The 27,806-nt window shown below is 38.2% G+C and overlaps 1 protein-coding gene and 1 pseudogene across 3 annotated transcripts in view; both read left to right on the top strand.

Annotated features, from left to right (window-relative positions):
• The window catches only part of EXOC4 (exocyst complex component 4), an 807,055-nt gene that overhangs the window by 100,416 nt on the left and 678,833 nt on the right, over positions 1 to 27,806 (top strand). For all 3 annotated transcript variants that reach the window (XM_030853847.2, XM_060305296.1, XM_070046302.1), the window contains one exon: positions 17,714 to 17,888. In XM_030853847.2, coding sequence (XP_030709707.1) covers positions 17,714 to 17,888 — 175 coding nt within the window. The remainder of the gene's footprint in view (positions 1 to 17,713; positions 17,889 to 27,806) is intronic.
• Positions 4,773 to 5,106, top strand: LOC132597838 (large ribosomal subunit protein P1 pseudogene; annotated as a pseudogene).

Genomic DNA, 27,806 nt, shown 5'->3' with positions numbered 1-27,806 from the left:
CTGTTTTCATTTGTCTTTATGTAAAGAGAATTAATGTTGTGTGCTATTTTGCTAGAAAAGTAGTAGGAACCAGACTAGTGAACTGTTTTGCTTTCACTTCCTGCAGAGCCAGAATACTTTCACAGACAGTTTTCAAAAATCACTTTGGTCACCCACTTGTTATTTTATTTTATTCTTGATCCCCCAACCTATCTATTGTCTATTTATAGGAGAAATATTTTGTCTTCCTGTTCATTCATTATCTAGTGTCTATAAACCTCTGTTTACTATGAAAGGAAAATATTCAACTACTATTGTTGCCAAGTTGATAAACATTAGGGTAACAAGGGCTTTTTAAATCTCCCAGAACCACCTGCTACCCATAATTTCCTCAGAAAGGCAGGCAATGTCTTCAATATCAGATGGCTTGTGTGGTCTGCAGCCTGTGCAGCTCATAACCAGTTTCTTCAACTCCTGCTGCCTAGCTATTGGTTCTTTCCCAAAATCTAGCTCATGAGCATTTTCATTTTTGTTCAGAAAAGCTGTAGGAAGTCCTTTACTATTTAGCAAATAAGAAAAGCGTGAAAAATACATGGAACAAAATCTTCTCAAAGGTGTGATACCTTGTTAAGAATATGTGAGAGAGTAGAATGTGGGAGAAGAGAAGGATTGGCGTGTAACAGCTACTTGACTTACTTGAAAGTGGTCCTGGTTAAAAATGAAAGCAGACTGGGGAGGTGCTGGAGGCCTGCTCCACTTTGGTAAGACTATTGGTCTGGAAGAGGGCAGAAAGGATTGAATGAATGGACAGTGGCTGCCAGGGAGACCTTTTCCCTTTTTGGAAGGAGACCATTTTGTGATGTTCCTTGATGTCTATTATGAATGAGGGAAGATTAAGCGTCTGATATAAAAAGCAGAGAACACTGCATATTCTGTGCTCACTGTTATACTGAGGAAAAATTCATGGAAGAAACGGGAGAGAAATATGCTTTAATGCTAAAAGTAGTTGTGTTTGGACAGTAAGGTTATAGGCTCCACCCCCCTTTATTTTGCACCTGTTATTAAGTTATAGTGAAAAATAAATTCATTATTTAAGAATTAATATAAAGTATTACTCAAGTTATTTTAATCAAAAAAAATCATTACAAATGGAAATGCTGATTGGGGGTATTAGTGTGGAAAAACATAGTACGTATTTGCAGATCAACTGGATCATGTTCATTAAGTTACTTTTTATGGTGTGTATGTGTGTGTGAATGTGTGTGTGTGTGTGTGTGTGTGCATGTTTGGTTATTTTCTGACTACTCCTAGAATGGAAGCTTCAAGAGAAGAGAGAACTAGTTTGCCTTGTTCAGCACCATATATCCAGAATGTAGGCACAGAGCCCACCAGACCCATAATAAATATATTTTGAATGAAAGAATGAATTCCACTTATATTGAATATCAGTCATGGACCAGGAACTGGGCTCAAATGCCACACAAATATGGTCCCTGTCCTTATGGAGTTTAAAGTCTAGAGGGGAAGAAAGGCATTAGTAAGAGAACCTTTAGATAAGTGTATTATTACAAACTGTGATAAGTGCTGCAGAGGAAAAGCAAAATGTGCCATGAGAGCATATAACCATGGGGACCTAATCTGGTCTGGGTAGGTGGGCATTAGGGTGTGTCTTGTGTCTGGGGGGGGATGGTGTGTGTGTGTATTTTAACTAATAAAGTAAGGCAGCTTTTACTGTTGTTTTATACAAGTTGTAGTTATCAAGCTCCATTCATTTGATAGCACCTGCTAGTTATTCTTCTAGTTGTGCAGTTACCTTGAAGATGACATATAAGATGCGAGAAGGAGAGCATCCGATTTTTGTGCCATTTTCAGAGTTCTTTGCTGGTTGATTAGATTTTTGTGGTTTATTCGATTTTGATAATTGTTGCCAAGTGTGTTTTTCTTAGAGATAATACCAAGTTTTCATGTCATCAATAATGTTTGAGAGTTCCTGTAGTCTCTAGTAAACAGATTGTATTATCAAAATGTTTTTATCTTTGTCAGTCTGATCAGTGAAAAATGGTATTTCCAAGGTGGTTTTGATTTGTATTTTTTAGAGAAAATTTGAGTGAGGTTAAACTTCTTATTTGTATAAAAAGTAATTCATTGTTATGATATCTATGTTATGTATGGATATATTACTTCAAAATAATCTGGGTTGAGTGTAGATATAGCTAAAACAAGATTAGTGATAAATGATACTTATTGAATCAGGGTGATAGGTACAGGATGGTTCATTATCCTATCCTAAAAGCCGACTTGTTTAAAAGTTGAAATTTTCAATAGTACAGTGGTCAAATAATGTTTTATTTCCTTACTGAAAAGTAGTGAACACCTATTTTTCCAGTATGTTTGTCTTTCTGTTGATTTACAGGAACTTTTTATATATCAAGAAAATTAGTTCTTTGGGATTTATATTCTAATTTCCCTCCAGCTTCTTTCTCTTTTGACTTTATGATGTCTGATCATGTATACGTTGTTTTTATTTTTATGAGGTTGTATTTATCAATGTTTTCTTTTAAAGTGTCTGGGTTTTGTGTCAGAACTTAGGTCTTCTTCACTCTTAGATTATAAATAAAATTTCCCAAACTTTCTTCTAGTCTTTATATTTTTGATCTGGAATCTGAAGGAGTGGCCATGCTACTTTTAAATAGTCATAACACTTATTACATTGTATTGTAATGGACTGTATACCCTTTTCGTTTCTGCCTCCTAAGTGTCTGTCATGTAATTGATTGTCAGTGTTAGATGAATACTTGCTGAATAATTCTAACATTGAATCATCCACTTTATAGTCATGTTTTTCTTCATAGTTAGTATTTGCCTCATTTCCTAAAACTCCTCACTCCCCCAGCCCCCGATTTCTCAGTCTCTGCAGGCTTTAGATTTGTAGAGATACATTGAATTACTGCTCTAAAAGTTAGAGAAATGTACTTTAAAAATTGAGAGTCCAGAACTTGAAATGAGGGCATACTGTTGTAATAGGCCAGTCATACAAAGTGGTTTTATCTATGAGACAGTCAAAAGGCTCAAGCCCCAAGTTTAGTTTTATGGTACAAGTACAGTGTTTATGGAAAGAGAAATAAATATTTCTCGTGATTTCTTTATATCTGTGGCTAGAGTCAGGCATGTATTTCTTTTTCAAATAAGTAGCATTTCCTTTCATCTCTTCTTTCTCTATTAGTTACTCTTCACCTAAGTATCTGAAATGTAGGATTTGGTGGAATTGGTCATTTTATTTTACAGAAAAATCATTTAAGAGCAGCTTTGAAGCAAGGTCAAGCATTTGTCCTTGTGGCTTCTTGTAGCCATTCCCAAGCACTGCGTGTAGCACCTGGACATGCTTGGAATCAGGAAGGGCCTCGATGTAATTTAGATGAGTCGTTAATTTGAATCAAAGCAAGTGGGAAGCAAGTAAATTTAACTTCAGTGATTATGATTCCATTTGATTAAATCTCTACTTTTGATTACATGTATCAGTGAGAACATGCTCTAAATACACCCAACTATTAAATACTGAAGAGTATGAATAGGATGAACCAGGGACATATGGAAGAAATTCCACTATTCCTCAACTAGAATATAATCCCCTGCAGCTTTACTAAAATATTTTTAGAACAAATGAAAGGAATTACTTCTTTACATATGGGGCTTATTACACCATTTGTTAACTAAAATATAGAGTTCATTACCATGGAAGGTAGTACTGGTCCCAAATCTACATACTTTCTTGTAAGACTTAAATTAATTGATGATAGCTTCTTCTTTTTTTTTTTTTTTAACATTTTATTTTATATTGGAGTATAGTTGATTAACAATGTTGTGTTAGTTTCAGGTGTACAACAAGGTGATTCAATTATACATGTACATTTATCTATTCTTTTTCAAATTCTTTTCCTAATTAGTTGTTACAGAATACTGAGCAGAGTTCCCTGTGCTATACAGTAGGTCCCTGTTGGTTATCCATTTTAAATATAGCAGTGTGTACATGTCAATCCCACACTCCCTAACTGCCCCCCCCCCACCTTCCCCCTCGTAATCATAAGTTCCTTCTCTAAGTCTGGGACTCTGTTTCTGTTCTGTAAATAAGTTCATTTGTATCATTTTTTTTTTTTTTTCTTTTTTAGATTTCCCAGGTAAGCAATAGATGATAGCCTCTTAGCATATCAGGTGAATTAATAATGTGGGTAATGTTCGTAGCTCTTTGGTAAACGTGCAGTTGGACAGCTGTCTTTCTGATCCTTATGATGTCCTTTGGTTATAGTCCCTGGAGAAAGGGAGCTTGGCTCAATGTGCTAGAGGTCTTACTCAGTGTTACATTTCTTAAATATTTATTTTATATTTGTCAGGGTAAAAAAAAAAAATGCTTTTTATTTCTCTTGTTTTGCACGCTGTAGGAGGTTCATATTAGAGATGGGGCCAGTTAAGGAAATGACGGATAAAATCTACATTTTAGGTTATTGATAACGTTATTTAGGCGTCTGCCTTCGTGTTGCATCAAGGCCACTTCTTCATTTGGCAGATAGTAGGAGCTGCCTTAGACCTTTTCATTTTCTGTGTGCTTGTTGGTGTCATAATCCAAAGATACTCCACACTCAAACCGGCACTGAATCCTTCTCATAGCAAAAACACACAAACAAAGACTTGTGTCAGCTTTCCTCAGCTACCGCTGAGCCGCTCCGTCCTTCCGAGGAAGCTAAGGCTGCATTGGGGTGAGGCCCTCACTTCATCAGGCAACTAGCACCTCGCCCGGCAGCCCCTCCCTAGCGCTCGCCCGCACCATGGCCTCCGCCTTGGAGCTCGCCCGCATCTACTTGGCCCTCATCCTGCATGATGATGAGGTGATGGTCACGGAGGAAAAGATCAATGCCCTCATTAAAGCAGCCGGTGTAAATGTTGAGTCTTTTTGGCCAGGCTTGTTTGCAAAGGCTTTGGCCAGTGTCAGCATCTGGAGCCTCATCCGCGGTGCGAGGCAGGTGACCTGCCCCCTCCCCCACTGCTGCCCCAGCTGAGGAGAAGAAGGTGGAAGCGAAGAAAGAAGAATCTGAAGAGTCTGACGATGACCTGGGCTTTGCTCTTTTTGACTAAACCTCTTTAGTAACACATTCAATAAAAAGCTGAGCTGTTTGCTGCTAAAAAAAAAAAAAAAAAGTGTGTCAAATGAAATTCTTCCCTTGGTGATGTTTAGGAGTGAGGTCAGATATGATTAGAGCACCTTTGTGTGTATCTTAGGCTATACTTTATTTTTCTGGGCTCCTCTAGTTCCTGGCCCATATCATCATTATGTTCTCTAATCAGATTGGGCTGTAAGTTTTTAAGAGGGGGTTAGCTTTGTGTTCGCAGCCTGATTTAGGGCTGGGCACGTACTAAGTGCCCAGGAAGTTTAATGAATGAATAACTAAGAAAAATGCAAAGAAGACAATTTTAAAATAAGAGGAAACGATTTTTATTTTTAAAAAAATCTCAGCACTACACAGAGTGGGGTCTAAGGACCAGCAATACCAATGTCACTTGAAAGTTAGAAATGCAAATTATCCCTGTGGGGAGGGGTGATTAAATTGGAATCCCTGAGTGCAGGGCCCACAGGAGTCTCTAGATGATTCTACACATGCTAAAATTTGAGAACACTCTTTGTAACATCACAGACATCACGGAGTTCTGTAGTTTTGTAGCATTTATGCTTCGCAAAGCAGTCTGCCATCTGGCATCTCACCTGAGTGAGCCTTACTGTTGGCCTCATCACAGGTAGGGGCGTTTTTATTAATCCCAGATTTACCCGGGGAAGTGGGAAAGCTGCAATAATTTGACAGTTTCACAAAGCTGGTTGGTGGTGGAATTAAGAGGATAAGTTGTCTGTATCCTCCATGGAAGTTTGCTTTCTGGCTTATGTAAAGATCACAGTCCTAACTCATTTCCTGGGCCTGATTTTGTTCTTCCTCAGGAGAAGGGCGGTATTTACGCTGACACATCCATTCCCGCACCCGTACAGTCTCCACCCCACACCCCGCTGTGATCAATGGCAGGCCTCTCAGCGATAGCTGGACATGTTAAGAAGTGTGATCAGCCGCCACAGAGTAAATGAGTCTTAATTGACTCACTTGAGAATCAGACTGATGACTTAGAGACACGTAAACAGTTCCCCTAGAAAGCTTGTACGTTCTTGTACTAAGACCAGTATACAACTAAGTACTAAGAATATACACCTAAAATCATAACTTTTCTTCTTTGGGAAGTGGATTTGCGGATACATTTTCCAATGTTCCATTATGATGAAATATGATTTTTCAAATGGGTGAAAGGCTTTTCTTCCCCCTAGCTTTATTGAGATAATAACTGACATAACATTGTGTAGGTTTAAGGTGTACAATGTGTTGATTTGATATACTTAAATATTGCAGAATGATGACTACCCTAGCATTGGCTAACACCTGCATCACATCACATAATTACCATTTCTTTTTGTGGTGATAACTTTTAAGATGTACTGTCTTAGTAACTTTCAAGTATTATATAATACAGTATTAACTATAATCACTATGCTTTACCTTAGTTCCTCAGATCTTATCCATCTTATAACTTGAAGGTTGTACTCCTTGACCACCATCTCCCGTTTTCCATAGCCCCTGGCAGCCACCACTCTAGTCTCTGTTCCTTTGACTTTGGCTCTTTTAGGTTCCACATATGAGTGAGAACATATAGTATTTGTCTTTCTCTGTCTGACTTATTTCACTTAACCTAATGCCCTCGAGGTCCATTCATGTTGTCGCAAATGGCAGGATGTCCTTCTTTCTCATGGCTGAATAATAGTCCACTGTGTGTGTGTGTGTGTGTGTGTGTGTGTGTGTGTGTGTGTGTGTGTTTTGTGGCCATGCCGCGCAGCATGCGGGATCCTAGTTCTGCGACCAGGGATCGAACCCCTGTTCCCTGCAGTGGAAACGTGGGGTTGTGCGTGTGTGTGCGTATGTTATCTATTCATTCATTGATGGACACTTAGGTTGTTTCCATGTCTTCGCTCTTGTGAATAATGCTGCAATAAACATGGGAGTGCAGATATTTTTTGAGAGTCTGTTTTCATTTCTATTGGATATATGCCCAGAAGTGGGATTGCAGGATCATATGGTAGTTCTTTTAATTTTTTGAGGAACCTCCATACTGTTTTTCATAGTGGCTGCATCAATTTACATTCCCACCCAACAGTGTACAAGGGTTCCCTTTTCTCCATATCTTCCCGACACTTGTTATCTCTTGTCTTTTTGATGATAGCCCTTCTGTCAGGTGTGTGGTGATAGCTCCTTATGGTCTGATTTGCATTTCCCTGATGATTAGTGATGTTGAGCACCATTTTGTGTACCTTCTGGTCATTTGTTTGTCTTCTTTCGAAAAATGTCTATTCAGTTTCTCTGCCCATTAATCGGATTGTGTTTTGTGTTGTTGTTTTTGAGTTGTGTGAGTTCTTTATACATTTGGGATATTAACTTTTTATCATATATATGGTTTGCAAATATTTTCTCCCATTCATAGGTTGCTTTTCATTCTGTTGATGGTGTCCTTTGCTGTGCAGAAGCTTTTAATTTGATGTGGTTCTCTACTTGTTTATCTTTGCTTTTGGTGTCAAATCCAAAGAGTCATTGCCAAGACTAATGTCAAGGCTCTTATTCCTGTGTTTTCATGTAAGAGTTATATGGTTTCAGTTCTAAGTTCAAGTCTTTAATTCATTTTGAGTTGATTTTTGTGTATAGTGTAAGAGTGTTCCAGTTTCATTCTTTTGCACATGACCATTCAGTTTTTTGATCGTCTTTTGTTGAGGAGACTGTCCTGGGAAAGGCTTTTGAAAGAATGATACTAATACTTTAATTCAAAGAAAAAGGGCCTGGGTTTATTTTCTAATTTCACTCCCTAATTTGCCACACGTTAGAACTAGAAGTTCATTCGAGGTCATCTACCAAGAATTCAGAAACTGAGCATGAGAGGCTGACTTGACAAGTGGGGAAGTGACACAGGAAGGCAATTACTAGAGCCAGGACTGGTTCTTTTTATTTTTACTGTGTTTCATTCTATATTGCTAATAGTTTTTTCCTATTCTTTTCATAGTGCAGATGGAGAATTAGTCAGCACTCCTCAAATAGTAACTGCTCTTTACATGAAGATTGTTATTAATAAAAGTGGTGAAACTAATCTCTATCCCTTGGAAGTAGGTATTAGATAACCTTGAAGATTAAATGGCATCTATGTCCTGTTTGAAATGAAAAATACTAGCTCAGCCAAGCTTATTATGAAAATGTGTATGTGAGATACAGGAGTGTAAAACAAAGACCATTTTGATATGAAATAATTGATGATCAGTTTCTTTTAATTTTTCATATAAAACCTTATAAGACCTAAGCTCAGAGTTCAGTATTTTCTTATCTTTTAGAACATAGAAGTAGGGAAATAAATATTCTGTGGTTAATGCCTTTGTCTGTCAGTGGGAAAACGCAGAAACCTGATATTAAGGTCTCAGCAGATAAGTAGTAGAGCAGGACTGATTTTCTACCTTGTGTGTGTATCTTTACTTCGTGACCAAGCAAGGCAGCTTCTTGGCTGCTAACATGGATTTTCCAGCCAAATGACTAACTCAAGGTTCCCTGGATGTTAAATTTAGATCCAGATAGTTGAATCTCACCTTAAATATTGAACATTTTTCACAGCTTGATGATGTAGCTTTATACCATAGACATTTCCTGACGTGTGCAACTGTGACTATTCCTGAACATTTTCTTCTCCGTAATTCTCTGCCTTTTTTCATGGTGGCACTCCAAGATGAGATACATAGGAGTAGTTATGGATAGGAAGTTAGTAGGCTGTCTGGAAGAATAGGTAACATTTTGCTTGTATTTATAAGAAGCCTGTTTTTAAAACCTGCCAGGTAATCGGAAGTATGTTTAAAGAACAAATATTTGCTTCTTCTTGACTCTTTCATGTTTTTTAATACAAAATAGATTTTAACACAGTATTATTAAAGTTAGCTCTGAATGCATATATATCTTTCAGCTTGTAACTATATTTCTTTTCGTTCTCATGTTTATGTTGATGAGGTTATCTTTCTGAGAGGAGAATTTTGTGTGAAATATTTTGGTTGTGGTCTTCTGATTTCCCTCCAGGAGATCACAGGCAGTAAGACATATTTCCTTGCCACTTGTTATCTGTAATCCGGTCTCTATCTCCCCCATCTGCTGGAGCTCATTGTTTCATTCTTTCTTTGAACAAATACTCATTTATTGCCTGTCATATGCTTACTATTATGACAAATACTGGAATACTGTGATAAATCAGGCATAGTTCTTACTCTCATTGAATTTACAGTCTAGAGAAGGAGAGGCAAGGACTGGAGGAAAGGAGTCTCCTCTAAGGGTTGTTTTAAAAATCCAGGGAAGAGATGATAAGGCCTGCATTAGCAGAGTAACAGTGGCAATGGGCTAAAGTAGGCCCATGGTAGAGGTAGTAAAGAGGTAGAAATAAAAGAGGTTGGTAATTGATTGGATTTGAGGAAGAGGGGAGGGGAGGATGATTTTCTGGGGTAAGTGATACCGTTCACTGACTTAGGTAAATGGATAAGTAGGTTTGGCTAGGAGAATGATGAGTTTTATTTAAGACGTGTTAGGTTTGATGTCTACAGCTCACGAGAGCCATCTGGACAGAAGATACGTTTGGGAGTCATTAGCGGGTGGATGATTGAAGACGTAAGTGGTGGATGAGCTCACCCAGAGAGAGTATGAGGATCGAGAAGAGTTGACAGCATTTAAGGAACAGGCTGAGGAAGAGATTCTTGAGAAGGCGCAACCAGGGAGGTGGAAGGCGAGTGGGAGAGTATAGGGTTGGAGCCCGTGGAAGGCAGTGTTTCAAGGAGGAGTGAGTGGTCAGTAGAAACAAGCACTGCACCTCCTTGAATAAGGACTGAAGAGGTCTTATTTATTTATTTATTTAGAGGTATAGTTGACTTATAATGTTGTGTTAGTTTCAGGTGTACAGCAGAGTGATTCAGTTATACATGTGTATGTATCTATTCTTTTTCAGATTCTTCTCCCTTATAGGTTATTATAAAATATTAAGTATAGTTCCCTGTGCTGTAGAGTAGGTCCTTGTTGGTTATCTATTTTATATAGAGTAGTGTGTATATCTTAGATTGAGCAAAATGATGATTTGAGACTTTTGCAGGAATTGTTTTAGTAGAGTACCAGGGGTAAACTGGTTGGCAGTGAGAAAATAGAGGCAGGATAGACTTCTGTTGATGCTCTTTCCAGCCTTGGTTTCTGTAGCATTTGATAGTACTGATAACTCTGGCCTCTTCTCTTAAATTACTTTTTTTCCTAACATCCTTTAAAAGAAACATTCTCCAAAATCGAGTCCTTTGGTCTCTCTTTATCTCTGAGCTTTCATTCTCTTGTCTATAATGTGGGGATAAAAGTAGTACCTTCCTCATTGGGTTCTCCCGAGGATAAAGTGTGCACTTCACACAGCGCCTGGCCTGTTGTCATCAGTGTGGCTGTGAAGACGTAGTTGTCTTTGTTGTGGTCCTCGTCGTTGTCATCATCATTATCTCACTCCAGCCTCACCGTTTAAGGGCTCTCGTCCATCATGACGGCTTTAGCTGCTGGCCCCATGCAGAGGACCCCAGGCTGGTGGCTCTAGTCCTGGACTTCTCCGAATACTGCCACCCTAAATTGCTCATTCTTTTACTCATATGTACTCAGGCACCCACAGCTTAACTAGGCATTGGGCCATGTGTTGGGGGAGAGGTGTGGGTACATAACCACACATAAACAGGGACTGTGTTCTTATTCTCTGGCCCAGGAGGCCATGCATGTTGCTCTTTTGTCACTTCTCTCAGTCCATTGTGATCATCTGCTTTTTTTTGAGGGATTATAGAATGAAGGAATTGGCTGTTATTCTGTGAATTAGACCCTCTTTTAGTTAGCAGTGACAGAACCCACCTCCAACTAACAGAATTAAAGAGGGGTTCTATTGGGATGATACTAGTGTATCTTATGGAATACAAGCAGGACTTCACTAAGCTGGGGGAAGGACAGAGATGCAGCTGGGCCATGGGGACATCTGGAGTATCTCTTGTCCCCCGCCTTTTCCCCCTCTACATGGTAACGGTTGAAGGAAGCAATTTACTGTTGTTTTGAGCTTGCTTTTTAGTATACTTTCACTTACATTATTGCATTTAATTCTCACAGTTTGTGATTAGGAAATTGTAATTGAGGAAATTTGTGTTTGAGGAGCCTGAGACTTGGAACAGTCCCATGAGGTACTGAAAATCCCATGACTATTCAGTAGAGAGCTGCTACCAAGTCCAGCTTTCTAATGCCAGTCCTTTATACCGGCATTTATACCACATTGCCATCCCAGGATTGAAGTTTTCTTTCACTGACTGTGGTGTTGTATTGCATATTATTGCATACTGTTTTGTGACTCTGGAAATAACCTCTGTGTGTGTGTGTGTGTGTGTGTGTGTGTGTGCGCGCGCGCGCGCGTGCGCATTTGCACGCACGATTTTCTTCTGACTGGTAGAAATTGCAATTAACTGAAATTCTAATCTCTATGGTTCTTAGGCTTATTCCTGTCTGAGGCCTTTTTTTATTCAGTTCAATTTAAGGAATCTCTAGTAATTTAATGATTCTGCCTGCTCTTTTGTCTTTTGGATCAGTGGTGAAAACCTTGATCCTAACAGGATTTAAGCAACTGAGCTAGTTGCAGTGTCATGTTTTATATCATCTTTTATTTAGTTGAAATTTTGTTGGTGGAGTAGGGTCGGGAATGACTTTTTTCTTTTTTTAACATCTTTATTGGAGTATAATTGCTTTACAGTGGTGTGTTAGTTTCTGCTGTATAACAAAGTGAATCACCTATACATATACATACATCCCCATATCTCCTCCCTCTTGCTTCTCCCTCCCACCCTCCCTATCCCACCCCTCTAGGTGGTCACAAAGCACCGAGCTGATCTCCCTGTGCCATGTGGCTGCTTCCCACTAGCTTTCTATTTGACATTTGGTAGTGTATATAAGTCCATGCCACTCTCTCACTTCGTCCCAGCTTACCCTTCCCCCTCCCCGTGTCTTCAATTTCAGGGGATGACTTTTGTGGGGCTCTGTGTGTGCAGGTCATCCTGAGTGTGTCTGCAGGGAAAGGCAAACACTTGTTTTCTCAATGTAGTGTCGGGTGGGCAGCCAGCGAGTGCCTGTGAATATTAACAGCATATTTCAGTTTATTTCTGGTAGCTTTAAATTGGGCCAGACTACTGCATTTTATGTCTTGTTCATGTGAGTGATTCCTGGTCTCTCTTATTCTTGCTGCATTGGGAGAGAGTCACTTGCTTTTTCATTTTCTTTTTTTAGGAGAGCATGTGTTGGTGAGGAATGGTCAGCCTTTGCAAAGTGTGTGATTGACTTGGATTCTTTCCCTTCTTAGCCATTCACTCCTTATCCCGCTGCTGAGTTCAGCATCCAGTGCTCCCCTGAAACCCTTCTTCCCAAGGTCACTGGGACCTGTGAGTTGTACATTTCTGTCTTTACATCAGCTGGCTGCCGTGTAGCCTTGGCTCTGTTGCTATTCTCTTCCCCACTGTCTTCTACAATTTTCCTTCCTGTCGTTTTCCTGCCTCGCTACTTCCTGAACATCTCTTCACTGCTGCTATTTCGGGGAATGTTGGCTTGCTTTTCTTACTCTGCATATTATCCCTGAGTAATCTCATCCTCTCAAATATTTATCACTTTGTAAATTTCCAAAAATCAGTGTCTCTCCTGGGCTCCAGACTTGCATATCAGAGGACCGGTATGTAACACCTTAAACTTAACATCTTCAGATCTAAACCCAACAGCTCTCCTTTTCAACAGTTTCTGTCTTCACTTCATTCTCATTCTCTCTCCCTCTCCCCACTCTCTCTTTCTCTTTCTCTTTCTCTCAGGAAGGGTAACCATTGTCTTCAGAGTTGCTCAAGCCAGAAATCCAGACAAAAGGATCCTGAAACCTCCTCTCTCTTTAATACAGTACAATTACCTCAACTAATTCTGTCCATTTTCTAATGTGATCCATCCATCAGTTGTGTGAGGCTCCTGAACAGGTATTAATTAATACTTTGGTTTTACAGATAGGAACACTTGAAGAAGTTGAGAGATTTTCTCATAATTACAGGGTTAGGGATTATCAATGTTGGGAAAGAATGTGCATCTTTTGTTTCTTTACCGGTTACTTATGTAACAAGGAAAAACAAACAAAAAACAAGTGAACCAATAGAGAAAAACTAATGTCCTCCTGGTAGTAAGATTCTGAAGGAGTCAGTGTTCATACTACTTCACTTTTTGAGACATCAGTTTCCTTTTTTCACTGTTCTATATGTTTTCACTTCACCACAGGGGAGGTGTTGGGCCCTCACTGGCCTGACTCAGAGCCACAGCTGATGATTTAAAAAACAAAAACAAAAAACAGCTAAATTGAGATATAATTCACATACTACACAAATCACCCCTTGAAACACTGGTTTTTGGTGTATTCACAGGGTGTGCAACCATCACCGCTCTGTAGTTCCAGAACATTTATGTCCCTGCTACAAAACAAGCCCCATATGCTTTAGTGGGTAATTCCCACCTACCTAAGAACCACTAACATATTTTCCTTCTGTGCAATTTGCCTATTCTGGATATTTCATATAAATATAATCACACAAAGTCACAACGTAGTCTTCTGTGACTTTTTTCACTTTGCATAATGTTTTCAAGGTTCATGTTGTAATATGTATCAGTACTTCATCTCCTTTTATAGCCAAATAATATTCTATTGTATGAATATACCTCGGGTTTTTTGGGTCCATTTGTTAGTTGATGGACATTTGGATTATTTCCACTTTATGATTTTACTATTACTATTTTACTACTATTTTAATATTTTACTATTATGAATAATGCTGCTGTGAGCACTTGTGTACACATTTTTGTGCACATGTGTGTTTTTGTTTTTCTTGGGTATATACCTAGGAGTGGAATTGCTGGGTACGTATGGTAACTCTATGTTTAATGTTTTGAGGAACTGCCAAAGTGTTTTCCAAAGCAGTTGTACCATTTTTACATTCTCACCAGTGCTGTATGAGAGTTCAGATTTCTCTACATCCTTACCAGTACTTTGTATTGTCTGTCTTTTTGATTATAACCATCCAAAAACTGGTATCTCCTGGTTTTGATTTGTATTTCTCTGATGGCTGAGATGTTGAGCATCTTCTGTTTGCCTACTGGTCATTCATATATCTTCTTTGGAGAAATGCATATTCAAATCCTTTGTCCATTTTAAAATTTGGTTGTCTTGTTACTAGTTGTAAGAAATCTTGAGGTATTCTAGATACAAATCAGGTAAATTATTTGCAAATGTTTTCTCCCATTTCTTGGGTTGCCTTTTCACTTTCTTGATGGCATCATTTGCAGCACAAAAGTTTTAAGTTTTAATGTCAGAGCTGCGGGTTTTATTAGTATTGTCGAGACTGTGCTGTGGTGAGGCAGAGGAGAGCTTCCCTCTCTTTGAAATTGGTGGATGTTTCAAGGTAGGCAGAGCGGCAAATAGAGTGTCTTGATTTCCGGCCTGGCTCTTCTTGTTTTCTTCCCTCTGTAGCCTGTCTTATGGCTCTGATAGTCATACTACAACACATCTGTCTTGGTCTTGATCCTCCAGGTGTGGCCGAAGGTGGTCGTGTGTTGCATTTTATCCAGGGATTGCTATTTCCATACTGTTAAGATACCATGGACCTCATTTTACACCTCAGTTCCCTCTTAGGTCTCTTTTCTAAACAGAGCACTGCCCCTGGTTGCTGAGTTGCTCTTGTCCTTGAGTGGCAGCCAAGGTGTGTGTAGTCATGGAGTCTAGTGGCTCTGGAGATAACCAGACAGCAGCCCCTCCATTCAGAGGAGCCACTCCTCTTCCAGTGTTTTCTGCTTTATTGCTGGTTTGTAGGCCTGTACCTAGAACTTCATGCCATTGGGAAGTTGGATACCAGCATGCCTTACGCTTCTGAATGTCATGAATCGACATCATTTCAACAGAAACAGACGCACAAAGAAAACAAACTAGTGGTTACCAAAGGGGAAAGGTGAGGGGGAGGGATAAATTAGGAGGTTGGATTAACATGTACATACTGCTATACATAAAATAGGTAATCAACAGGGACCTACAGTATAGCACAGTACTCTGTAATAACCTATCTGGGAAAAGAATCTGAAAAAGAATAGATATATGTATAACTAAATCACTTTACTGCACACTTGAAACTAACACAACGTTGTAAATCAACTATACACCACTGTAAAATAAAAATTAAAAAAAAAATCATTCCAGAAATGTTTGGGTATAGCATAACGTTACTACGTTTTAATTTTGTCAAGTAAGGACATTTGGCAATATAACTGCAGTCATGGGAGAAAATAACAGATTTTTCTTACCAAGAGAATACCAAAAATATCAAACAAATTTACCTTTGTGAAACGTGAATATATGGTCTTATTTTTCTGTCTACCACTGAAAAATACATTTTGGTCTGTGGATTGACATTTGGGAACCACAGGCTTTTACATACTCAGCATAAATCTTTATTTGAAAAGTAGAACCTTAATCAGGTATTTTCTCTGTATGATGCCAGATACCAGTCTTACACAGAGTATTTACCAACACTGAATTAACTATTTTAGTTAAGTTAGATACAACTTCCTGTACTTTGTACCTCTTTCTGCTGATTTTGAGTAGTTCTTATATAACACAGATGAAAGTGAAGAATTGTTTTAGGTGAATGTGAGTATAAATATGAATTTACCTTTAGAAGATGTTAAAAAATCATCCTTCAAAGGTAGAATGGCTCCTGTTTACAAATACGATGTGTAATTTCTGGATTATATATATATATTCTAGACTGGGAGGAATATGTACATTTTTATTGATTCTGTCTTGTCTAAATAAAAATGTCAGAGATATTAGGGTTTTATCATAAGATAATTATTGGCTGTCACATTGGCACATTAATTACAGTAATTGGTCAATAAAGAAGCCCTAGGAATAGATATTATGCTATAGGTTTTGATGAGATTGTAGTTACAGCCTCTTATTTATGGTAATAAAATCTTGTTAATCGACATTGCTGACAAGATGTTTTGCTTTCTTTTTCTACTTTCCAGGTTGGTTTATAAGTCTACTTAGGAACTATGAACTGAGAGCCACAGATTATACGATAAAGGTCACATTCCAAAATTGTCTGTACTCATTCATGGTATACACATTAAATTCATTCAGCCAATATTTGCTGCTCCCTGTTCTGAGTGCTCCTGCGTATACAGAGGCGTATAAAGCAGTGCCTGCTCTAAAGGACTCATAATGGGGAAGGGAGGTAAAATGTCTATATATAAATAAATGTGACCCACGTTGATTGAGTCACGCATGTGAGCCATATGTGTGATAAGTTCCTTAAAAGTGGAATAAAATACAACTTCAGAGGAGGAAAGGATGATTCCAAGTGTGAGTGATCAGTGATGCTGTAAGGCTCAGTGATGGGGGAATTACTTTGCATCCATGACATGAAGCTCTGAGCCATCTCTGAATATACATCTCCACTGTAAAACTATAGAGAGAGGTAGGTGGCTCAGTGCTCTGACATGAAAATCAACTTTTGTTCTGGGGTCAGCTGCCTTGCAGCCTCATTTTGTGTCCTTGAGTATATAAAATTCATGTAATAATATGTGTCCATCTCTCAAGATGCAAAATGAGATAATGCGGAGGTCCAAGCTGCTCCCTGTGGTGAAAGTCAGATTTCTCAGCAGGTGTGTAGTTTTTTCTGGCAAGTTAGGCCATACATTTGAATGGGAGTAAGCGCAGCTTTCCATGACTAAAAGGATTAGTGTCCTCACCAAAGTGCCCAATTTATTGCTAGAGAATAGCACATTCTCTGTAACATTCGAACTGTTGTCTGAAAAATTGCCTGAATTGCTTAGAAAAACTACCTATATAAAAGAGTATAGTAATCACCGAATTATGTTAAAAAGGAAACAAATGTTTACTGAGCTGCTACTGCTGGTTTAGGGACTTTAAGATTGTCTTTAAAATTTGTACACCATGTCCATTTTTTTAAATTGAAGTATAGTTGATTTACAATATTATGTTAGTTTCAGGTGTGCAGCAAAGTGATTCAGTTATACATATATATTTTTCAGATTATTTTCCATTATAGGTTATTATAAGATATGGAATATAGTTCCCTGCTCTATATAGTAAATTCTATTGCTTACCTATTTTATGTATAGTAGTTTGCATTTGTTAGTCCCATACTCCGAATTTATCCTTCCCCCTTCCCTTCCGCCTTTGGTAACTATAAGTTTGTCTTCTACATCTGTGAGTCTGTTTCTGTTTTGTATATAGATTCATTTGTATTATTTTTTAGATCACACATATAAGTGATCATATAATACTTTGTCTGACTTCACCATGTCCATTTTATAGCAGAGGAAACAGACAGATAAATTTTCAAAAGTTACTTAGATCAGACAAATGTTTGAAATGAAATCTGTTGAAATTTAATGAGCTGTTTACATGGTAGTGTGCTACTTCACTTTAGTTTGATGTTTTTCTTGCAGGCCAGTGTCAATCATTTTGTGTTTGTTTGTATGTAAATGTTTATTTTTTTCACTAGGTTACTTCTAGAACTGCTGGAGTTGCTGTTTGACAAGTTTAATGCTGTAGCTGCTGCACACTCTGTGGTCCTGGGGTACCTGCAAGACACTGTTGTGACTCCACTGACTCAGCAGGAAGATGTCAAATTGTATGACATGGCAGACGTGTGGGTGAAGATCCAAGATGTGCTGCAGGTAAGATCCTTTTACAGAGGGTGCTCATCTTGATTCGGAATAACAGGTAGGAACATAAAAAAATCAGCCACCTAAAATATTCTCTTAATCATAAGCAGTGAGAATGTAGTGTTCCTGTTTAAAGGTGATGCTTGCTGATGTTATGAACTTCTATCATTTTCAAAAGACCTTTTAAACAAACTTCTTTTGGCCAGGCTTTAAAATTAGGAGATTCTCAATACGTAGCAATCAAGGATCTAAACATATGTAGCTTAAGTTTATGACCATTTTCTTACAGTCAGCTCTTGCATATGTTGGGGTAAAAGACAGGTCAAGAGCTTATTTTAAGAGATGAAGATAAACCTGTAAGGTATAAATGTACCACTTTGATTGATCTGTTGAAGATCGGAGGAATGATATTACTGTTTGGTATGATGCTGCAGAGGGGGTATTTAGAAATTTTATTATGTTTTCTCTCCATGCGCCAGGAAAATATATTTGATATGGCCAGATGAAAATGAGAAATACGATTAAGAGTTAGCTGAAGCAAATTTGACATAGCTATATAGAAGTGACTTGGTTAGACAGTATCTACTAATAGGAAAAAAATTAAGTATATATAGGGAATTGAAAAATATAACTGTGTAGAAATGAAATTATTTGCATGGCAAATAGGATTCTTTGCAGGAAAAAAATAAATCATGTGTGTAGATTGTAGTTATTTTTGAGAGTATAGGCATGCTCTTGGTGGATTGATTGATTCCTGATTATTCATTCATTAGACAGTTTTTGGGATACAGTCTGTGTGCTTTATTGATGGTTCAGTAGAAAGAATATAGGTTGCAACTATATTCCATGAGTTTGTTTTGCTGCTATGTCAATTACCACGTGCCCATAGTAGGTGCTTGATGAATATTTGTGTGTTGAATAAAATATCTTTATTGCTTGGAAACTGGTTATTTAAGATTTTATATCTTGGTTTGCTAATCTGTCATGGAAGTATATGCTTTTCAGGTTACATGTTTATTTTAATGATGAAATTAGATAATAGATTTTAAAGCTATTTCAAAAATAGTTAGAATTAAGGACTTCTGGTTCTGTCCATGATGTGGTTACCTCCTACCATAAGTAACTTGAAAACTGGGTGGACTCAGGCGATCAGCATCATCAGTTGAGAGAAGAGAATACATGAGGTCACTTTCACATACATCCCAGCTCCTTCTCTGGGGACACTTTCAAACTATGACATAGGAAAGTGAACAAACATCAGCAGGCTCTAAGTAGTAGATGAAGCAGAGTTCAGGGTTCAGGGGTGCGGAGGCAGCTGCAGTTTGTGGGTTAGGATACTGAAGGAGAGGGAATTGCAGAGAGAAGGAACCCCAGAAATATGAAAAGAGTAGTGTTGAGCCTTTGGTCAGATGTGAAGTTTCACCCACTCCAAGGCAGAATATAGCTACTGTGGGACTGTGAGCTGAATGGAAATTGCAGAAGTTGCCAAATGCTCAGAAACATTGGAATTCAGACCAGCCAGTGTGGGGAGAACTTAGTGAACATCCTGTGCTTTCATATGTGACCTCAGATGTTTTAGGAATTGGGCTGTTCTAGCCATAGTGTACGTGATACTGTAATTTCATGTAACAAAGCCCCAAACCAAGTCTCTACAGTATTAGTCTGATCCACCTGTAAATAAAGTAATATAATCTAGTATCTCAATAATGAAGCATCCACGTTGTGCAGCATACGATTATTATACTTGCAAAAAAGCAGAAAAATGTAACTAATAACCAGAATTTTAAAAATTTGATGAAAATATCTGAAATGAAAAATTTACCAGATGGATTTAGCAACAGATTGCATGCTGTATAAGAAACGATTAGAAAACTTGAAGAAAAATCAATCAAAACCAATCTAAACTAAAGTACAGGGAGAAAATAGACTGAAAAGAAAAATGAGCACAGCCATAATGTCCTGTGGGACAGTATCATGCTGTCTAACATTTGTGTGGTTGGAACTACAGAGGGAGAGCAGGGAGAGAGATTGGGGCAGTTAATTATTGGAAGAAACAATGACCCCAAATTTCTAAATTTGTTGAAAAACATAAACCCACAGATCAAGAAGTTCAACAAATCCAAGGAAGTTTAACACAAAGAAAACTATATCTAGACACATTATCATAAGGTAGCTGAAAAGCAAAGAAAAAAATCTTAAATATAGCCAGAGGAAAAAGAGTGCATTGCCTACAGGGAACCAGTGATAAAGATGTTCACTAATGTCTCATCAGAAACAATACAAGCCAGAAATTGATGTATGTCATCTTGAAAGTCCTATAAAATACAAAAATTGTCAATCTAGAATTTTATATTCACTGGAAAAATCATTTGAAATGAAGGTGAAATAGTGACGTTTTCACATTAACTAAAGCTGAAAGAATTTGTTTTCACTGGCCCTGCACTTAAAGAAATGTTAAAGAAAGTTTTTCAGGCTAAAGGAAAACAATACCAGATGGTAACTCATCTACAGGAAAATATAAAGAAGTCCAGAAGTGGTAAATATGTGGGCAAAAATAAAATATATTTTTCTCATTTCTTAATTTTTGTTTAAAGCAAAACCAATAGTAATGTATGTGAGTTTTATAATATATTTTGAAGTAAAATGTATGACAATAATTGCTCGAAAGATGGGAATAGGGTAAATGAAACTCTACTGCTGTAAGTTTCTTACATTATACATGAAGAGATACAATGTTTAAGGTAAACTGTGGTAAGTTAAGGATGCATATTATAATCCCTAGAGCAAACATTAAATTGTAAAATAGATGTATAGCTGAAAAGCTAGTAAAGGGCATAAAACTGAATAGTGAACAAATATTTGATTAATCCAAAAGAAAAAAGCAGGAAAGGAAGAAAAAAGAACAATGAAGAAAGAAAAGATAAAGTACAAAACAAAGATAGGATGAATAGAAAACAAATAGCAACATGTTAGACTTATACTGCCCATGTAAGTAATTACATTAAATGTAAATGGACTAGACACTTCAATTTAAAGGCAGAGTTTGTCAGATTGGTTTAAAAAAAGAAAAACCCAACCATACTGTTTACAAGAGATATGTTTTATGTTGTTTTTCTGAAATTTTAAAATAACTTCAAACTTTTAGAAAGGTAAGAATAGTACAAAGGGTGCCCATATAACTCTTAATTCAAATTCAACTGCTGTTAGCATTTTGTCACTTTATCAATTGTTTTCTTTCTCTATATATGCACTTGTGTGTGTTTTCTCTGTTATCTATTTTCTATTTCCTAGTTTTGTTGATTGACCCAGTAATGTTCTTTAGGGCAGTTTTTTTTTTTTTTTGCTCCTCCAGTAGAAAATCTAGTCTAGCATTAGATACTGTATCTGCTTTTCATGCCTCTTTAGTTTCCTTTAAGCTTGAACATTTCCATAGCTTTTCTTTACCTTTTATTATAACAGTGGCATTTTGAAGAATATATCCCCATCTTTTAATTCAAGTTCCTCATTTTGGGCTTAAGAGATTTTAAACATAAAGATATAGACAGATTAAAAGTATATGAATGGAAAGAGATGTACCATGAAATACTAATAAAAATATTTGTGTTATGCAAATGTATTGGACAGTATTAGAATATAATATTATCAAATGGAATTATTTGTATCAGTACTTATGGCATTTAAAACCTGAATACGTTAAGCTCTAGGAAGTATGTTATAGACTATGTAATCCTGTTGTCACAAGGTTATAAAATGCTTTATGAATAAGTTTTTGATATCTGATATTTGAATAAGACTAATGTTCTAAGTTTAAAACAACTTTTGAATCTACTAGGATCCTATTTATAGGATTTATGAAGAATTAATTATGGTTATGAACAAAGTAAGATATGCCTTACTTAGCCCTACTTACTTTGGATTTGTCAAATGTATATAATTCCTACACTTCTGAAAACAAAACCCATTATCTCATATTAAAAATGTTTATAATAAACTAAGGAACTTTAAGTTCCATCAGACATTAACTTGAAATGAAAAAATGAAAGTATGTTTCTGGCTTATTAAATGAGATATACCTTTCACACATGTCATTTCAAAAGATGATTGGGGAGCCTATCTTCCATATTATGGAATGAGTTATTCATTTGTTTATTTAAAGAGCTTTATTGAGATTTAATGTACCTGCCACAAGGTTTACCTGTTTAAGGTATAGATTTCAATGCTTTTTAGTATATTTATGGAGTTGTGCAACCATCACCATGATATGATTTTATAAAATTTTCATCACCCTAAAAAGAAACCTTGTTTGTATCCATTAAATATTTATTTATTTGGTTGTGCCAGGTCCTAGTTGTGGCTCTCTGGCTCCTTAGTTGCGGCATGTGGGCCCCCTAGTTATGGCATGCTAACTCTTAGTTGTGGCATGCATGTGGGATCTAGTTCCCTGACCAGGGATCAAACCCGGTCCCCCTGCATTAGGAGCATGGAGTCTTATCCACCATGCCACCAGGGAAGTCCCTGTTTGTATCCATTAGAAATCACTTCCCATTCCCCACTCCCTTCACCCTTAAGATGTATTTAAGACACTAAAGAGGCATCAACTGTGTGTTAAATCTCTGAGTAACTTGTAGTCCCCAAATCATACACTTGGCAATACTGTTGCCATTTCATGTTAATGTGTACATATACTGTTGGCATAAGCTATTTGACAGATAAAGAACATAAAACTAAAACTGATCTAATAGTACAAGGTGATGGGTCTAACGTAGAAATAACATTTCATTTCATGTATTATGTTTACTTGTTTTGAGGTCAAGATATGACAGTGTTCTTTGCTTTTTTCCTTTCTTTCTTTTCCTCCATTTTTCTCCTCCTCTTACTTTTCTACTTTTCTGCCCCCAGTTTGTGTTTTCTTAGACATGTAGTGGAAGAGTGATATTAGTCATGACTTGAATTAATCTCTGGTTGATTGTTTCTTAGCTCTCTATTATACTCATCTTTATTAATCCACAGATTCAAGAATAAAGCATTTTAAAGTAAGAGGTCATCTACATATTTTAAATGGTTACTATTATGTAATAAAAATTGGGCTTCCTTGGTGGTACAGTGGTTGAGAATCTGCCTGCTAATGCAGGGGACACGGGTTCGAGCCCTGGTCTGGGAAGATCCCACATGCCACGGAGCAACTAGGCCCGTGAGCCACAACTACAGAGCCTGCGAGTCTGGTGCCTGTGCTCCACAACAAGACAGGACGCGATAGTGAGAGGCCCGCACACCACGATGAAGAGTAGCCCCCGCTTGCCACAACTAGAGAAAGCCCTTGCACAGAAACGAAGACCCAACACAGCCAAAAATAAAAATAAATAAATTAAAAGAAGGCTCAACATTAAAAAAAAAAATTGTTATACAATTTTTAAATCGGTTTTAGTTTTCTGTATTTTCTAGTTCCTTAAAAAATTCTTTCAGGTTACAGATTACTTACAGATTTCTTACAGTGAAATATTAGGTTATATACCCATTAATAAACTGGATATGCAGTGACACAGACACACAAATGGTCTAATGTTGCTAAATGTAAGAATGGTAGTTGGCACAGTGTGTCATATAATCATCCTGAAACATGTTAAATGGACCAAAAAAGGTGTTCAGGATTGTTGAAGAGCTGATTCTTGGAGGTTTTGCAGAGGTAGAGAAGATGCAAATGGCATTCTAGACAGCTGGAATGGCAAGTGAGATACTGGTAAGTGGCACAGAAGGAATGAATGGACAAGGATATTCACGGATAAGTAAGAAAAGAATGGTTCAGCTGTAACTGAGGGTTTATTTTGTGCACTAGAAGGTAAGGTCAGATAGGTAGGTTTGGGTTCAGGTTGTGGAAGCCCTTAAGTGTCATCTAAGGGGATTGTGATTTGTCTTTAGGCTAATGGTTTCTGAAGCTGAGTATGCATTAGGTTTACCTCTGGATTGATTCCTAGTCCCATCCTTGACCTTCTGATTAAGGATCACTGTGGATGAGGACTGGATTTTGTGGGTTTTTTTGTTGCTGCTGTTGTTTTTTGTTTTTTTAGCTCCTAAGATGATTCTGATAATTTGTTTGGGATCCTGTAATTGGGAACTGTTGCTTTGGGTCAGTGGTCTCAAAGTATGTTTCCTGGACCAGCAGCATTAGTGTTACCAAGGAGCATGTTAAAAAAGAAATTTGTGTTCCTACTTCATAGTTACTGATTCAAAAACTCAAGGAGTGAGGCCATACAATCTGTATTTTAATAAGCCCTTCACGTGATTCGTATGCACGCTCAAGTTTGAGGACCCTTTCTTTAGGTGATACTGGGCCATTTTGGATTTGGATTGGCATGTGGTGAGATGAAGTAGGATTAATATGGTAGCACTGAAAAGGATTGGGTGTAGAGGCTGGAGACTAAGGCAAGGAAACTAGTGTGTAGGCTAGTGGAGAGTCTGTGGGTTATATTACTTGAGATATTGTCTAATAGTAGAACAAATCACAGGCTTTCATGGAGCATGTTAGAGGAATACAAAGAAGAGGGAAGGATTTGTAAACCTTTAGGGAGTCTTTTGGAAAATATATAAAACCATGTAGTCAACGTGTCATGCTGGTTTCCAGTATGACTGATATTTTAGTGTTAAGTTATTGGGGCGAACTATGGGCTAAGTATTGAGGAATAAAGCTGAACACAAGATAGAGAGCTCACTCTGGTGACGTGAGGGGCGTGGGCAAGAGTGTGTGTTTTTACCTCAGTGTTAGCCAGCTGGCATGGGAAGTAGCACAGGAGAATGTTTGCCAACGTGGAGGGCTTAGAAAAGAAGACTTTTGGTTTAAGTTTGCATGCAGAGGTTTATGCTTAGGGCCAATTTAGTTTTCTGATACTTGTTGGTGGAATGCTCTTTAGGTTAAAATCTTTTCTGGAGAACAGACATAGTTGAGAACAATAGACGCCTGCAGTTAGCATGTACCAGCATGTATGAAGGTGATGGGATCATATGCTGAATGGAGCTACAGGTGTTTAGGCTTCGAATTTCAGTGTTTCTTTGAATCGAAAATGTTTCTTGCTGAAAAATGGAAATGCTCTTTTGTTTACTGAATCTTGGGAAAGAAAATAATTTTTGATCACGTAGAGACTTCGGCAGCTTTTCTCCACTGGAACCTGGGCTGTCCCTGGCAGGCAGAATCCATCCTGTAGCTGGAAGCCTCATTTGTCTCGGCGTGTTTGTGTCTGGAGACAGCCGTGTGTGGAGACACGGCTGTCGCTATCATAGTAACAGGGTGTCAGAGTTTTCTGCTGGTGTCATCCCTGTGACCACACACCATTGAACTCCCTTTTGAGTTTTACACACGCTTTAGAACTGTGATAATAGAAATGCATGTTTTTGCCCTTCTGAGTAACAAACAGCACCTTCCGAAATGTCACCTACTTGGTGACATGCCTGTCATACCGTTGGCTGCACATTTTCAAGTGTGTTAAGACCGAGGTACACTAGAAACACAAAATGCTCCATTTCTTGTGGGATTTAACATAACAGAGGAAATAAGAGGATCACTTTGAACAAACCTATCTTTCAGGTGTTACGATTCCGAAAAAAAATCTCATTTTTTTATTCACATCTCTTTTCAAAGCCAAACTGCCTGTTTAGCCATTGTCGGCTTAAGTGTTTAACCCCGAGTGTGCTAAGTAGTATTCTACAGATGGAGGCTGTGGGTTGTAATTACACTGTTGAACCACTGACAGTGACACCACAAGTCACTTCACTTTTTAGTGCCCTGATCTCTCTTTCTGGAGCTTAACAGAGACAGAATGGAAAATCATTTTACTTGTGTTAACTGCCACTTAAATGTCTAAATAGTGATAAAATTAACCTCATGCAGAGAGAACTTGAAGTTTGCTGTCAGGTAAGAAAATCCACAAATCTTATTGGTACTGATCCATGACCTAGAGGAGTTTTTCAAGGAGACAGATGCAATTTCTATTTTGAATTCAGGTCTGAAACTAGGTTATTCTTAGCTTTTGTTTCATGTGATATTTTGGTTAGCTGAGGATTCCATTCCTCAAAGTAAAACTAGCTTTTTTTTTTTTGCTGTATTCTAGGCCAGATAACTTGTGCGATTATTCTTACAGAAATAGTTTTTCTTCATTTCTCAACCTTTAACACTTTTTGATAGCCTGTGTTTGGGGTGGCATATTAGAGTCATGTTGTTGGCCAGGCCACTGAGTCTCTAGGAAGGTGCTTGCTCCTCGATTTTTTGTTCTGTCTGGTCAATGGATAGTATGCTGCCCAATGCATAGAATTAAGTGAACATGTGAAAGTTAAAGTAGAAATCTTCCTCTAAATTGAAGTCAGCTTCTATAGCATCAGGACTCTCTGTAGGTTGTTTTATGTTCACTACTTAAAGCAGGAAATGATGGGCAGCCAAGGAGATTCCTCTGGCTCCCCGTGCACGTGTAGCAGTTGCGCAAGTCAGAGTGCTAGGGTGTCTGAGGCCCAGTGAAAGTTGTGGTGAATGTCATGGATATCTTAATACACTGGGCCAAACTTTAAAAAATAGTAGCTCGGTGGCTGATGCCCCAGAATTAGGTGGATTTGGTGGAAAGTCTGCTCTCCTTAAATTTCTAATTGCCCAGGAAGTATCTGCTTGGGTCTGATTGGGTCTTGGTCTAGAGGACCCAAGGGTAGAAATGACAGGGCTTCCTTACAGTCCACCACCTCCAAAGCTTTTCTCTTTGTCTGTTGTTTTTTTCTTTTTAAATTATTTTATTTTATTTATTTTTGGCTGTGTTGGGTCTTTGTTGCTGTGTGCAGGCTTTCTCTAGTTGTGGCGAGCGGGGGCTACTCTTTGTAGCAGCACGCGGGCTTCTCATTGCAGTGTCTTCTCTTGTTGCGGAGCACGGGCTCAGTAGTTATGGCTCACGGGCTCTAGAGCACAGGCTCAGTAGTTGTGGCGCATGGGCTTAGTTGCTTCGCGGCATGTGGGATCTTCCTGGACCAGGGCTCGAACCCGTGTCCCTTGCATTGGCAGGAGGATTTTTAACCACTGTACCACCAGGGAAGTCCCTCTCTTTGTCTGGTTTTGTCTGAGGTACTGGAGGGTGGACCGCTGAAAGCCAAGGCAGATTTGTACTGCCCCTGGTGATTTAAACGGCCTTAGTCCTTAAGGAGGCTGTGTGTTTATCAAGGTTTGGTGCACCTGGGCCCAAGCAAGGGGGTTACTAGTAACCAAGAGGCCATAATTAAGTGGTGATGATTAATGATAATAGGTGGGATAGTGTGAGGTAGAGTATCATTATATGATTTGAGTGAAATTAAAGCAACTGGCATTGCTCCACTGATACTGCTCTTGCCTACCTGAGAAGATTTTAGAGCAAAAATGATGATATCTTCCTGAATTGATAATACTTTACAAAAAAACGTTCTTTCTCTTAAACCTATTCTGATTGTGGAAGTAATTTGCGAGGTTGCCTAAATTCTTGAGTATAGCTATAGTTCTTTTGGTTTGATGGTGTGTTGCTGCACACCACATTGCTCAAACTTCATGGCTTCTGTTTGCTCTCAGTTTTATGAGTCAGAAATTCACTCAGGGCTCAGCAGGGTGGTGCTTCTACTTTACATGGCGTCAACTGAGAACATTCACTTGGCTCCTTCAGCTAAAGGCTGGGCTGCGTTAGACGCTTTCTGTCTCTCTCCGTAGGACCTCATAGCGTGACAGTCTCAGGGTAGTTGGACTTCTTACATGAATGCTGGCTTCCAGTCCAGAGCAGTCAAAAAGGTAAAGGTAGAGGCTGATGATCCCTTAAGGCCCTGCCTTGTATATTACATGGTGTCACATCTGCCACATTCTATTGGTCAAAGTGGAGGGAAAATAGAGTCCATTCAGTGGGAAGAGTAGCAAGGAATTCTTGGCAATCTTTACTCCACCACAAC

Source organism: Globicephala melas, chromosome 9 (genome assembly GCF_963455315.2).
Source record: "Globicephala melas chromosome 9, mGloMel1.2, whole genome shotgun sequence".
Lineage (NCBI taxonomy): Eukaryota > Metazoa > Chordata > Mammalia > Artiodactyla > Delphinidae > Globicephala > Globicephala melas.
This window is presented reverse-complemented; position numbering and strand designations above follow the sequence as displayed.